Below are 12,855 nucleotides of genomic sequence, written 5' to 3'. Positions count from 1 at the left end.
AATCCCTGTGGAGAGTCCATCCAACAGTGGGATGTCTAATCGTGAGCATTCTGCTGATGTGTGCCTTAATAGCCCGAGTGTAGCCGGTGATACACAAATTGAGGATGCCACTTTGGAATTAGAAGAGGGGGAGATTTGTGTAGGCGACTAGGGCGCAAATGAGGATGTTGATGAGGTTGTTTGTGTAAGTCCTGCACCAGTGGCAGCAGTTCTGGCACGTGACAAGAAAAAGGCCATTGTCATGCCTGGGCATAAAACAAAAAAATCCACTTCTTATGTGTGGAATTATTTCTACCTAAATCCAGAAAACAATTGTATAGCCATTTGTAGTGTATGTCAAGCCACAGTCAGTCGAGGGAGGGACCTTAACCATCTTGGAACCTCGTCTATGTTATGCCATTTAACGAGAGTTCATGGCAAAGTGTTGGGAAAAGCTGAAAGTTCTTCCCAAAAAATTACAAGCACTCCATCATCAGCTAAGACCCTCTGGTCACCGACATCCCGACGGCTACAAAATACACCCACCACACCATCCTCATCAATATCCTCAGTAGAGTTAGCCCGGCATCCCATTAAGGTTGGATGACTCCTGCACTATAATTGTTTCCTCTGAAGAAAGCGTTAGTCCCACTGCTGCTGTTGCTGCTGCTGGGGGTGAATGGTCAGCCCAGAGGCAGGTCAAGAAAATGAGCAGTCCTACATTTCAGCAATTAACTGTGAAACAATCATTTGCTAGTGGAAGCAAATATGACAGCAGTCGCCAAGCGAATCACAGACGCCATGGCTGCAATGTTCATCATCATCATCACCATTTATTTATATAGCGCCACTGATTCCGCAGCGCTGTACAGAGAACTCATTCACATCAGTCCCTGCCCCATTGGGGCTTACAGTCTAAATTCCCTAACACACACACAGACACACACACACAGACTAGGGTCAATTTGTTAGCAGCCAATTAACCTACCAGTATGTTTTGGAGTGTGGGAGGAAACCGGAGCACCCGGAGGAAACCCACGCAAACACGGGGAGAACATACAAACTCCTCACAGATAAGGCCATGGCCGTGATTTGAACTCATGACCCCAGTGCTGTAAGGCAGAAGTGCTAACCACTACACCACCGTGCTGCCCTATGTTAGTGTTAGATCTGCGTCCAATCTCCACAATAAACGCAGCTGGTTTTTCACAGTTAATTGAGGTTTTGTGTCCGCGTTACAGAATTCCATTGCGACACCATTTCTCCCGTAAAGCAATGCCACAACTATACCAAAAGTGTTTTAAAATGTAGAGATTGCGCTGAACAATGCCATTCTGCCCACTGTCCACTTAACCACAGATATATGGACAAGTGGAAGTGGCCAAACCAAAGACTATATGACTGTGACAGCCCACTGGGTTGGTCATTCACCTTCACCAGCAGCATGTACACCACTACATAACATTTGTCACAGGCAGGCCACTCTTTGTATCACCGGCTTCACTAACAGGCATACAGCTGACAATTTGTTACGCAAACTGAGAGATGTGATTGATGCATGGCTTATACCACTTGGACTCTCCCCAGGGTATGTCATTTCTGATAACGCCAACAATATAGTGCGAGCATTACAGCTGGGTGATTTTCAACACATTCCCTGTTTTGCTCACACCATCAACTTGGTGGTGCAGAGCTTCCTATGAAATAACCGCAAGGTGCAGGAGATGCTTTCGGTGGTCTGTAAAATTTCAGGCCATTTCAGGCATTCAGCCACAGCATGTAGGAGATTACAGCAGCTCCAAGAGCAGTTTAACTTGCTCTGCCACCAACTTAAGTAAGAGGTGGTAACTAGGTGGAATTCCACCCTATACATGCTTCAAAGGATGGAGGAATAGTGCAAAGCCATCCAAGCATATTGCACAAGCCATGACATTGGGAAAGGAGGGGGGATGTATTTCACTCTTGCACAGTGGGGAATCCTTTCAGTGCTGTGCAAGGTGCTGAAACCATTTGTAGTTGTGACGTGTGAGGTGAGTGCAGACTCTGCTAGTTTGAGCCAAGTCATTCCTTTAATTAGACTATTGAAAAAAGCGGCTTGAGAAAATGAAGGAGGAGCTGAAAGCAAGCAATTCAGCAAAGTATGTTGGCCTTGTCGATCAAGTACTTCATTCGCTTCACAATGATCCTCGAGTTATTAAGATCTTGAACTCGGATCAGTATGTTTTGGCCACTGTGCTTGATCCAAGGTTTAAGACCTACATTGAGTCTTTACTTGTAAATGAGCGAGATGTGAACTTTTGCAAGGAGCTATTGCTCAGCAAGTTGGCCGTTGAACTGTGCCTTGGCTTGACGACGTGTCCTCCTTCACTTTCTCAAGCTGCTGCTGCTTGTACATTTCCCAAAAAGAAGCAGGGAAGATGCAGAGGGCAGACCAGAACAATTTAACATCTGGGCTGGTTTGAAGGATTTTTCAAAAAAATGTGTCACTTTGCCCATAACTCCATCCAATATGAGTATAAACATGCAAAGGATGGTGGAGGATTACTTTCAAGAGGTAGTTGATATGGAAATGTCAGACAGTCCCTTTCCTTACTGGGAAGAAAAACAGGCCATTTGGAAACCCATGTACAAACCTGCTTTGCAATACTTAAGCTGCCCACCCTCCAGTGTGTACTCTGAACGAGTATTCAGCACAGCAGGGAACTTAGTGATCACCGTAGAAGGTTACTTCCCAAAAATGTGGAGAAAATGATGTTTATAAAAATGAACTACATCTTCCACGAGGAAGGCCTTCACCATCCAAGACATCCAAGCACTGACTGTTCTCTAATGGCGGATTCAAGCGGCGATGAATTGATAGTCTGTGATGATGACGTACACACTGATGAGGGTGAGGGTGAGGATGAAGCTGAAGATGATGACGATAACATCTTTTTAAAACTTTCTATGTAAGTGTAGGGTGCAATCTACCCCGAAAGAGGAAAGGGACTTGTGGCATTTCCATATCACGTACTGTCTTGAAAGGCTGCTGTTTGGGCAATTTCTCCTTAATGGTAGGGTGTCATAGACAGAGTGACCCCAAACTGGCTTTGTCCATTTCTCTTAATATCGTACAGTCTATAACTGCTGAATTTTTATTTTATTTTCGACGTGGAGGGGGGCCTAGAGATTCTCGCCAGAAACCAAACTGGCTTTGTCCATTTCAATTAATATTGTACAGTCTATAATGGCTGAATTGTTTTGTATTTTCGACAAGTGAAGGGGGGCCTAGAGAGCCAGAAACCAAACTGGCTTTGTCCATTTCAATTAATATTGTACAGTCTATAGCGGCTGAATTTTTTGTTTTTTTTTCAACAAGTGGAGGAGGGCCTATAGAGACAGAAAGCAAACTGCCTTTTTCCATTTCTTTACATATTTAACTATAAGTGTAGGGTGTAATATACATCCAAAGACGATGGCTGCATTGCCAATATGCATAGATGGAGAGGAAGACAATCTGTTTTGTGTGTAGAATAAAAGAAGGCCTACCTACCAGGAATTAAACTGTTTTTTGATAATTTATTAGCTTTACAATTAGATTACTTATCTATGAAACAGGTTGAGCACTAAATTGGGTTATTTTAGGCCCAAAAACATTGATTTTCCAACAAAATAGCAAAACAAAACCAAAACACAATGGCGGTTTTGCAAAACCAAAATACGACGGTAATCCAGATCCAAAACCGAATACAATACCAAAACACGGGGGTCAGTGACCATCTCTAGTTAGAACAAGCACTTATTCAGCATAGGAAATCAACACACTTGTTAGTGTGCATCTGCGATCGCAACACTCTTCTTAGATGGTTATAATTACCAACCCACAGTCCAGACGGCAATAGAGAGGAACTTTCTCTTGCCTAAACCCAAGAGCTGGCAATCGCTGAATAGTGTACATTGTTTCAAAAACGCTCTTGTTGCGTTGCAACTCTTGGCATTGATAACAATGAGAGTTTCTGGGGTGGACTATTTGGGAGAGCAGGATTGTTAGCATAAAGGGGCGTTGAAAAGTTGGCAACCTAGACAAGGTAGAAATTACTGAAAAAAAAATTATCTATAATTCCTTATTTATTTAGTTATCTGTCCCTGAATTTGCTCCAATTCCATGTTCTTGTGAACTATGATATTCAAGGTATCCTTGTGTGGCTCAAGCTTTTGCATATAAATTTCATCTTTTTTTATGTCACAAGTGAATAAGGTTTTATTTATCTACCCTGCACCTCATCTTCTAGTTAAGAGGTCCAAGCCGACAACCTGTTGAATTTTATATCATTTGATGAATTTATTTCTTTAGAATTTTTTTGCCATCTGCATACAAAAAGCCATTGATTGTAATCACGCAACACTATGAGCCATTGATGATAACGGCAAGCTTTCAGTTCAATACAGATAGCAGATAGCTGTCCTCTCTGGTGTGCTAGATAATTTGTCTTAATATTTAGAAGGCTACCAACTCACATCTGCTGTCACTGACTTGTCACTGTTCTTGCTCTGAATGCAATTTTTGATACTTCTTCTCTATTTATGGACAAGAGCACTGCACCAGTTATACTGGATGCAATTATCAGAATCTGGTCTTATTTTGTACATTATTGCACAAAAAACATGAAAACTTTACGAGACTGAAGTTAGCTTCTTATTCTGCCAGCTTCTTATTCACTTCTTATTCATGTTCAAGCTTCTTATTCAGAAAACGTTATTTTTAAAGGATTAAATCACGATTGATCACTGATTTCACATTAGATTAACACTAAAGGGATCCCTAACACAAATTGCAATAGTATTTTCCCTGATCCAACATGGGTTAGGGCATAAAATCAGTGGGCACAGTTAACACATTTTATCATTTTGCATAAGTAGCTGTAGTTTTGCAAGAGTTAAATGCCGTTGGACCACAAATTTGAGTGGGAATCAACACAGGGTAGTCAGTAACACACAACCCACTTTTCTTTTGCCTGGCCCAACACTGTTTTTGGCATGAAATCAGGTGGCAAATTGGGCACAGATAGCATTTTGATCATTTTGAATAAGTAGCTGTGATTTTGCAAGGGTTTGTGTTTTTATTAAAAATTGTAACAAAAATAAACTCCATATCATTTGTCCAAAATAAAATAGACTATATACAACATCAAAAGGGTAAAAAGGATCAATAGGAATGAAACGTCACATCATAACACCCAATTCTACTACAATGCCTCCACAAAAACTATTGCATCACGTAACTAATAAGATAACTATATACACCAGAGAAACAAGACATCCCCCAACACATTACTCACACCCTTCACTGTCAGGAAATGAAAACAAACTTTAAAAGTATGTAAATGTTACTTAAAAAAAATGAAGGATTACACATAATCTAATAGTGAAAGAACAGGATTGATAGCCAAGAACCGAGTGCCAGAATCTATCCCAGCTCGCAGCATTCATCGGGCTTCTCTGCATTTCCCTTATTTTCCAAACCATGTGCAGAATACTATCCACCACCTCACTGCAGGGAAGGATTTTGCCCCTAATGGACACTAAACATTGTGCACTCCACATGTAACCTGCACTAACTAAAAAAAAAGAGTGCATAAATCAACATCCCCACACCTTTTGAGCACTTCAAACACACACTCAGGGTAACTAATCCCTGCAAGTCACATAAAGCCTAAAAAGTGGGACATTCCATTTGTAAACCTCTATATTAAAAAGACACTGGAGCAAGTAGTAGTCCGTTGTCTCCATTTCCCCATGACATTCCTCCCATGGACAACCACAATAATCAACACCTCTATGCTTCAGGTACCCCTTAACGTACAGCCCCCTGTGAACCGCAAGCTGAGATCCGCTTGGAATTCACAGACCCTTCGGGCACATATCACCTGGGCAATCCTTTAGTGATGGGCACAGCAAAGTGAGTGTCAGGGCTGATGGCTACTTAGATAAACTTTTAGAACAGATTGGATAGAGGTCTTCAACTATAGTTGCCGTCTTTCCCGTAGAACTAGTAGCATTAGCAGATACTGGGATACCCCTAGCGTAGTAAAAGTTTATCAATGGTGACCGTAGTGCAGAGGTCGAAGGTAACCGGAATACAGGAGGCAAGTACCAGAGACAGTCCAATGGTCGTGGAACAGGATAAACAGGGACAGGCCAAAGGTCAGGGCAGGTTGCAGTCACGGGTAATCCAATCGACAGGCAGAGGTCAGGGGTAATCCGCGTTCAAGCCAGGTCAGGAAACAAGCCAAGAGTCAGGAATCAGGTCAAAAAATAGCAGAGTATCCACAGAACAGAGCTGGTCAGCAAGGTGCAGGAAACTGCACGTCATAACTGGCAGGGAGGCTAAGCACTCCCTGCCTTAAATAGTAAAACTGGCCAATCAGGAGTCGATACCCCAGCTTGATGTAATTAGCTCCAGGAGGTAGCCTAATTAATATATATCTAATGCACACGCGCCCGGTTGCCCACAGTTGCACGGCGCTGATTAGAAAAGCATCCCGGCCGTTGCCCTGGTGACAGCCAGGACAGAGAATATAGAAATGACGTCCTAGCTGTTGCCATAACACCAGGGATGCAGCCAGCAGGGGAACGGACCGAGCCACGGCTCGTTACAGTGAGTACACAAAATTCTCCTTCAACACCCTCATAGACAAGTTTTTGCCTCACCCATGCCAATCTGCCTGTTCCTTGTCACCTTGAAACCAAACCATATAGGCCTGGAGGTATCCATGCTTAATTTGAAGACTTTTTACAGAACCCCCAACCAACCATGCGTTGATAAAGGGGTGCATTCAAACTCGAAAGCCAGTTACTCACTGATGGGGAGACTCCAAAAAGAGACTCCCGAGATGAAGCTTCAACAACATTATTCCCAGGCCACCTTCATCCTTTGCTTTGTATGTCACACTCCTCTTGATGAAATTCAACTTGTTTCCCCATAACAACTGAAAGAACAAGGAACTGACCTTGACCCTCAATGATTCTGGCAACAGACATATGTAACTAGCTTACAAAAAAATGAATCAAGTAAGTTTTGATCAAATCAATGCGTTCTCTGTAGGGCAGCTTCCACTTTATCACCATCATCATTTGTAAAGCGCTACGGAATTTGCTGGCGCTATATAAATAAATGTTGATGATGATCATCATTTCTATAGCGTCAACAAATTTCGTAGCGCTTTACAATTGGGAATAAACTAACTGGGTACAGACAAAGAGGTGATAGGGCCCTGCTCGCAAGATTACAATCTATTGAACAATAGGACTTGGACACATGAGGTTAAGTCTACATATTGCATTTCGATCCAGCCAGATTGCAAAGGTAATAAAACAAAAAGGGATTAGTATGCTATATAATCCAGCCACATAGCAATGTTTGTCAGAGGGTTTTTGTTTTGTGCGGATTGTGTAACGGATGGTAATAGGGTAATGTAGTGAGGTTAAGAGGGTGGTTGAGGAATATTATAAGCTTGTTTGAAGAGGTGGCTTTTCAGAGAACACTTAACACTTAAAAGTTTGTAGACCAGAGGAAAGTCTTATTGTGCGAGGGAGGAAATTCCATAGAGTGGGTGCAGCCCTAAAAAAGTTCTGTAACCAGGAATGGGAGGATGTAATGAGGGAGGATGAGAGACACAGAGCTTTGTTGACTGCCTTGTAGGTAGATTAAAAAGGTAGGATGAGAAACTGGATAGGAGAGTGTCTCGGAAAACCTAGGGATTGTAGTGTTTGTATGAGAAGAGAGTGGTCAGCAGTGTCAAATGCAGCTGAGCGTTCCAGGAACATTAGAAGAGAGTAATGGCCTTTAGTTTTAGCAGTGATCAAATCAATGACAACCTTAGTCAACGCAGTCTCTGTGTGTGTATAGTGATGGAAAGATGGTAGAGAGCGAAAGATTGCAGATTTTATTTAGAGGTGGAATGAGCACAGGAGACAGGGATATACCTATTTGTGAGGGAATAGGGTCAAGAGGAAAGGAGGTAGAGTATGAAGATAAGAGAGTAGATACTTCATCTTCATTTGCGGGGTCAAATGAAGAGAGGGGGGTGTCAGAGGGTGCTGGGAAGGAATTGCACTGATTGCTTGTCGAGGAAGATTTCATTTCTAGTCTGATCTTATCAATCTTGTCCTTAAAGTAGGAAACAAGACCCTGGGCACTGATAGTAGACAGAGGGTTTGGGTGGGAGGATTGAGAAGAAATTTAAATGTGTTAAAAAGGTGTTTGGGGTTAGAAGCCTGAGCACAGAACATAGATTGGAAGTATGTTTGTTTTGCAGTGTCCAGAGCATATTGATAGGAGTGATAGAAGTAAATGTAAAGAAATCATTAAAGGTACGGGATTTACGCCAGTGGCGTTTTGCTTTACGGGAGTTTTTTTAAGATTTCATGTTCCTTTAGTGTGCCACGGCTGACATAGAAAGCGACGTGTAGTATGAAGAATTGCTGGAGTCACTTGATCAAGGACTGTTGCTATGGTTTGGTGAAAATGAGGTACTGCCATCTCAGGTGAGGAAAATGTAGAGATATGGGTGAAAAGGTGTTGGAGAGAGGTGGAAAACTGGAAGATTAATAGAGTTAAGATTTCTGCAGGTATGAGGAGGCTTAGTGGAGTTTGACAGGAGAGAGGTTAGAGCAGTGGGGGTGAGCGTGCAGCTGATAAGGTGATGATCCGTGAGGGGGAAAGGTGTGTTGAGGAAATCGGAAACTGAGCATAGTCTAGAAAAAAACAAGATCAAGGCAATGGCTATCCCGATGAGTAGTAGATTCAATCCATGGGGAGAGGTCGAGGGAGGAGGTTAGAGAGAGTAGTTTAAAAGCAGCTTTGGAAGGTGGATTATCAATGGGGATTTTGAAATCACTCAGGATGATGGTGGGGATGTCTGAAGATAACCACTTCTTTTAGTTCTCTAAGAGGCAGCATCTGCCAGTTTCAGTTCCCAATTACGCTGGCATAATCACCCAAACCAAATCGAATGCCTAAGATTTTAACGTTTCTACTAGACTGAGGGAGCGTATCTGAAAGGACAAAGTGCCATCTTTCCTCCCCTAACCAGAGAAATTCACTCTTTTTTTAGTTTATCTGTGAACCCGAAGCAACAGAATATTCGCAGATCAGATTTTCAATGCCACACACCTCTGCCATATCTGACAAGGTGACAGTGACATCAGCATAGCCCGCTACCTTCAAGGGAACATTCACAGCCAGCTGCATTCCCCTCACTCTACCGTTCTCAATCCTCCTGATAAAACGGTCAATCGCAAATACACAGAGGCGGCGGGTCAAGGGACAACCTTGTCTGACTCAGATGACACCCAACAAGTAAGGTCCACCCAACCATTCACAAGAGGGAATCTCACAGCCAGCCTATAAATGGTACATAGCCAATCAACCACCACTTGTAGACCATATCTCTCAAGAAGTGCCCACAGTATTCATGATTGACACAATCAAAGGTGTTAGATTGATCCAGCACCAGTAGATACTTATCCCACTTCTCAGCCCTGCAGCCTCCCAGGCACAAGGACAGCATCAAAGATGCTTTGCGCCTTCACTGTACAGTGCTGAGAAGGAGAAAGTAACAGGCCTGAAACTTCCATAATCCATAAGGTTTACATACATTTAAAGGTTGTTTTCATTTCCTGACAGTAAAGGGTGTGTGGGTGTTATAGTTTGGTGGCGGGATTTTGTAATGCAGAGTATTGTGTTAGGGAATGTCATGATTCTTTTTTGTATATAGGTATCTTATTTGCGAAGTGTTTTTGTGGAGGGATTGTAGTAGAATTGTGTGTTATGATAATGTGAAGTTTCATCCTTTTTACCCTTTCATGTTGTATAGTCTATTTTATTTTGGACAAAGTGATACAGGATTTATTTTTATTGCAATTTTTTTTTAAAAAAAATTCAACCCTTGCAAAACTACAGCTACTTATTCAAAATGATCAAAATGTGATCTGTTCTCACTTAGCCACCTGATTCCATGCCCAAAACAGTGTTGGGCCAGGCAAAATGCAAGTGGGTTGTGTGTAACTCATCAGCCCATATTGATTCCCACTATCAAATTTGTGGGCCAACAGCATTTAACCCTTGCAAAATTAAAGCTAATTATTCAAAATGATAAAATATGGTGACTTTGTCCACTGATTCCATGCCAAAACCTTGTTGGGTCAGGCTAAATACAATTTGTGTAAGGGATACCCTTTAGTATTAATCTGATGTGAAATCAGTGATCCAACTAAATTCTTTAAAAGTAAACTTTTCTGAATAAGAAGTTGGAGTGTGAATAAGAAGCTGGACGAATAAGGACCCAACTTCAGCCTTGTCCACCATGTGTTGATTTCCACTCTCAAATTTGTGGCTTAATTGTATCTAACCCGTGCAAAACTAGCTACTTATTCCAAATGATAAAATATGGTGACTGTGCCCACTTTGCCCCTTGATTTCATGCCCTAACCAGGCGGTTCTCAAAGTGTGCATCCACCTCTCTCATGCAGCTTGTCACTGAATAGCGACAAGCTGCGTGAGAGAAGTGGATGCTGGGTCCCGGCGCCGCGTGGATTGGTAAGTTTTTGTGTTGTTTGTTTTTTTCTATGGCTGGCGCGCGGTAGGGGGGACCAGCATGACAGAGGGCAGCGGAGGGGGGACCAGCGTGACAGAGGGCAGAGGAGGGGGGACAGCGTGACAGAGGGCAGAGGAGGAAGACAGCGTGAGAGAGGGCTGAGGAGGAGGACAGCGTGAGAGAGGGCAGTGTCTGGGGGCAAAGGGGGCAGAGTGTCTAGATGTAGAGTGGGCAGAGTGTCTGGATGCAGAGGGGGCATTCTCACACAGCTTGTCACTGAATATCGACAAGCTGCGTGAGAGAGGATGCTGGGTCCCGGCGCGCGCGGATTGGTAAGTTTTTGTGGTGTTTGTTTTTTTCTATGGTTGGCGCGCGGCAGAGGGGACAGAGGAGGGGGGACCAGCGTGGCAGAGAAGGGGGGACCAGCGGGGCAGAGGAGGGGGCACAGCGCGACAGAGGGCAGAGTAGGGGGGACAGTGTGAGAGAGGGCAGAGGAGGGGGACAGCGTGAGAGAGGGCAGAGGAAGGGGACAGCGTGAGAGAGGGCAGAGTGTCTCGATGCAGAGGGGGCAGAGTATCTGGGGGCAAAGGGAGCAGAGTGTCTGAATGCAGAGGGTGCAGTGTGTCTGGATGCAGAGGGGGCATTTTTGCATACAACTAAATAAGTATTTCTGTCCTGACCTAAATACTTATTACAATTTTTTTGACACAACTACTTCTAAAACAGGACTGCTCGGTAATTATTTTGGAGGGGTGCCTTGAAAAAATTATGGAGACTCTAAGGGTGCTGTGAACTGCAAAAGTTTGGGAACCACTGCCCTAACCCATGTTGGGTCGGGGTAAATACAATTGTAATTTGTGTAATGGAACCCCATTTAGTGTTAATCTAATGTGAAATCAACATCCATCTTGATTTAATACTTTAAAAATAATGTTTTCTGAATAAGAAGCTGGAATGTGAATAAAAAGTAAATAAGAAGCTGGCAAAATAAGAAGCTAATTTTAGCTGCGTAAAACGTTTAGAAACAGTGAATTACTTAAATTTCCCCTGATGGCTATTAAGAGACAAAGATTATGCTGTAATTATTTATTTCTACATTCCTGCTGCCAACAGCACCCATTGCATTGAGCAAGATGTGCAATTCTCTCCACTCTTAAAAGATTTTCATAGTCAGCACCTTCTCCAACCTATTTCAATATGTCACCTGGTGTAACCAATCCTGCCCTGTAGCCCCAGCTCTCCTCCCTCCTTTGTCTCCCCCTTTTCCCGCCCCTTTCTTCCCAATCACATTATCGCATTTTGCTCTTTCCCTCATTTGTTAATGCTGATGCCAGACAGTGACGTCACCGCCCTATTGCAATAGTGGGCGTGGAATGGTCGAGTGGACTATGACTGCCCAATCAGACGGCTTGACGTGTCCCGGGGAGCGCGAGAGAAAGCGTAGTGACAGATGCGGATTGGGCGTGGCCTCTGTCAGCGAGCCGGCTACCGGGAGGGGATCGGAGGTCAGAGCGGATCCAAGATGGCGGTGGCGAGGAGGTGAGAGCGGGCCCAGTAACACATGTAACTATACGACTGATGCCTAGGGAAGTGTAGGTTAAGCTGTGTAGTGCATGTACTTACTGCCTAGAGGGTTACACTATGCCAGTCTGCCCGCACAGGTATTACGTACACACATATGATGTGGCCAGGTTACATCTATTCATCTAGCACTTTAATCCAGCTGGCTTAGAGGTGTTATTTGCTATAAGTGACAGGCAAAATGGTAACTTGTGAAATATGCAACTAATATGAATGGTGCAAGTCACTGTACATTGCGGTGATTACTGAGTTATTCTGCGGTGTAACCGGGATTCTGCAGTTTGCCCCACTCCAGCAAGAACCTTGCTTAGGGAGTGGGGATGCTCGGCAGTAAAATAAGCAATAGCTCTCACTTCATGAGCATGGAGCCTTGGAAATTATATTAGAGGGCTTAGTCACTTGTAAGAAATACACATTAAAATGTATTTATTTCATGGTGTCCTCTTTATAATGTGAGTTTTGGCCCTTTGATTTAGGTTAGATGCTTATTATTAGATACGATGGCTTTTGGTCAGTTAGCACGAACATTAATACCTAGGGACTTCTAATTGACAGTACCTGTGACTGATGAAACACAAGTTACTGTTTTGTGCTTATTGCAATCAGTGATGGAGCCTTGCAGAGTTAGTTTGTAAAGTCACAACATACAAAAAAGCAATAAACTAGACCTCTTGAATCTGTGATTAAAATAATTAATCTAGGTAGCAGCCAGAAACTC

The 12,855-nt window shown here is 43.1% G+C and overlaps 1 protein-coding gene across 4 annotated transcripts in view; it reads left to right on the top strand.

The window, feature by feature from the left end:
* Positions 1-12,855, top strand: part of GANAB (glucosidase II alpha subunit) — a 53,671-nt gene that overhangs the window by 19,445 nt on the left and 21,371 nt on the right. The window contains exon 1 of one of the 4 annotated variants that reach the window (XM_075188577.1): positions 11,959-12,095. The exons of 2 other annotated variants lie outside the window; for them this stretch is intronic. In XM_075188577.1, the coding sequence (XP_075044678.1) occupies positions 12,007-12,095 (89 nt within the window). In that variant the 5' untranslated portion in view covers positions 11,959-12,006. Of the gene's footprint in view, positions 1-11,958; positions 12,096-12,855 lie in introns of those variants that run through there. One more of the 4 variants, XM_075188581.1, reaches the window with a different exon arrangement.

Source organism: Mixophyes fleayi, chromosome 10, assembly GCF_038048845.1.
Source record: "Mixophyes fleayi isolate aMixFle1 chromosome 10, aMixFle1.hap1, whole genome shotgun sequence".
Classification (NCBI taxonomy): Eukaryota; Metazoa; Chordata; class Amphibia; order Anura; family Limnodynastidae; genus Mixophyes; species Mixophyes fleayi.
This window is presented reverse-complemented; position numbering and strand designations above follow the sequence as displayed.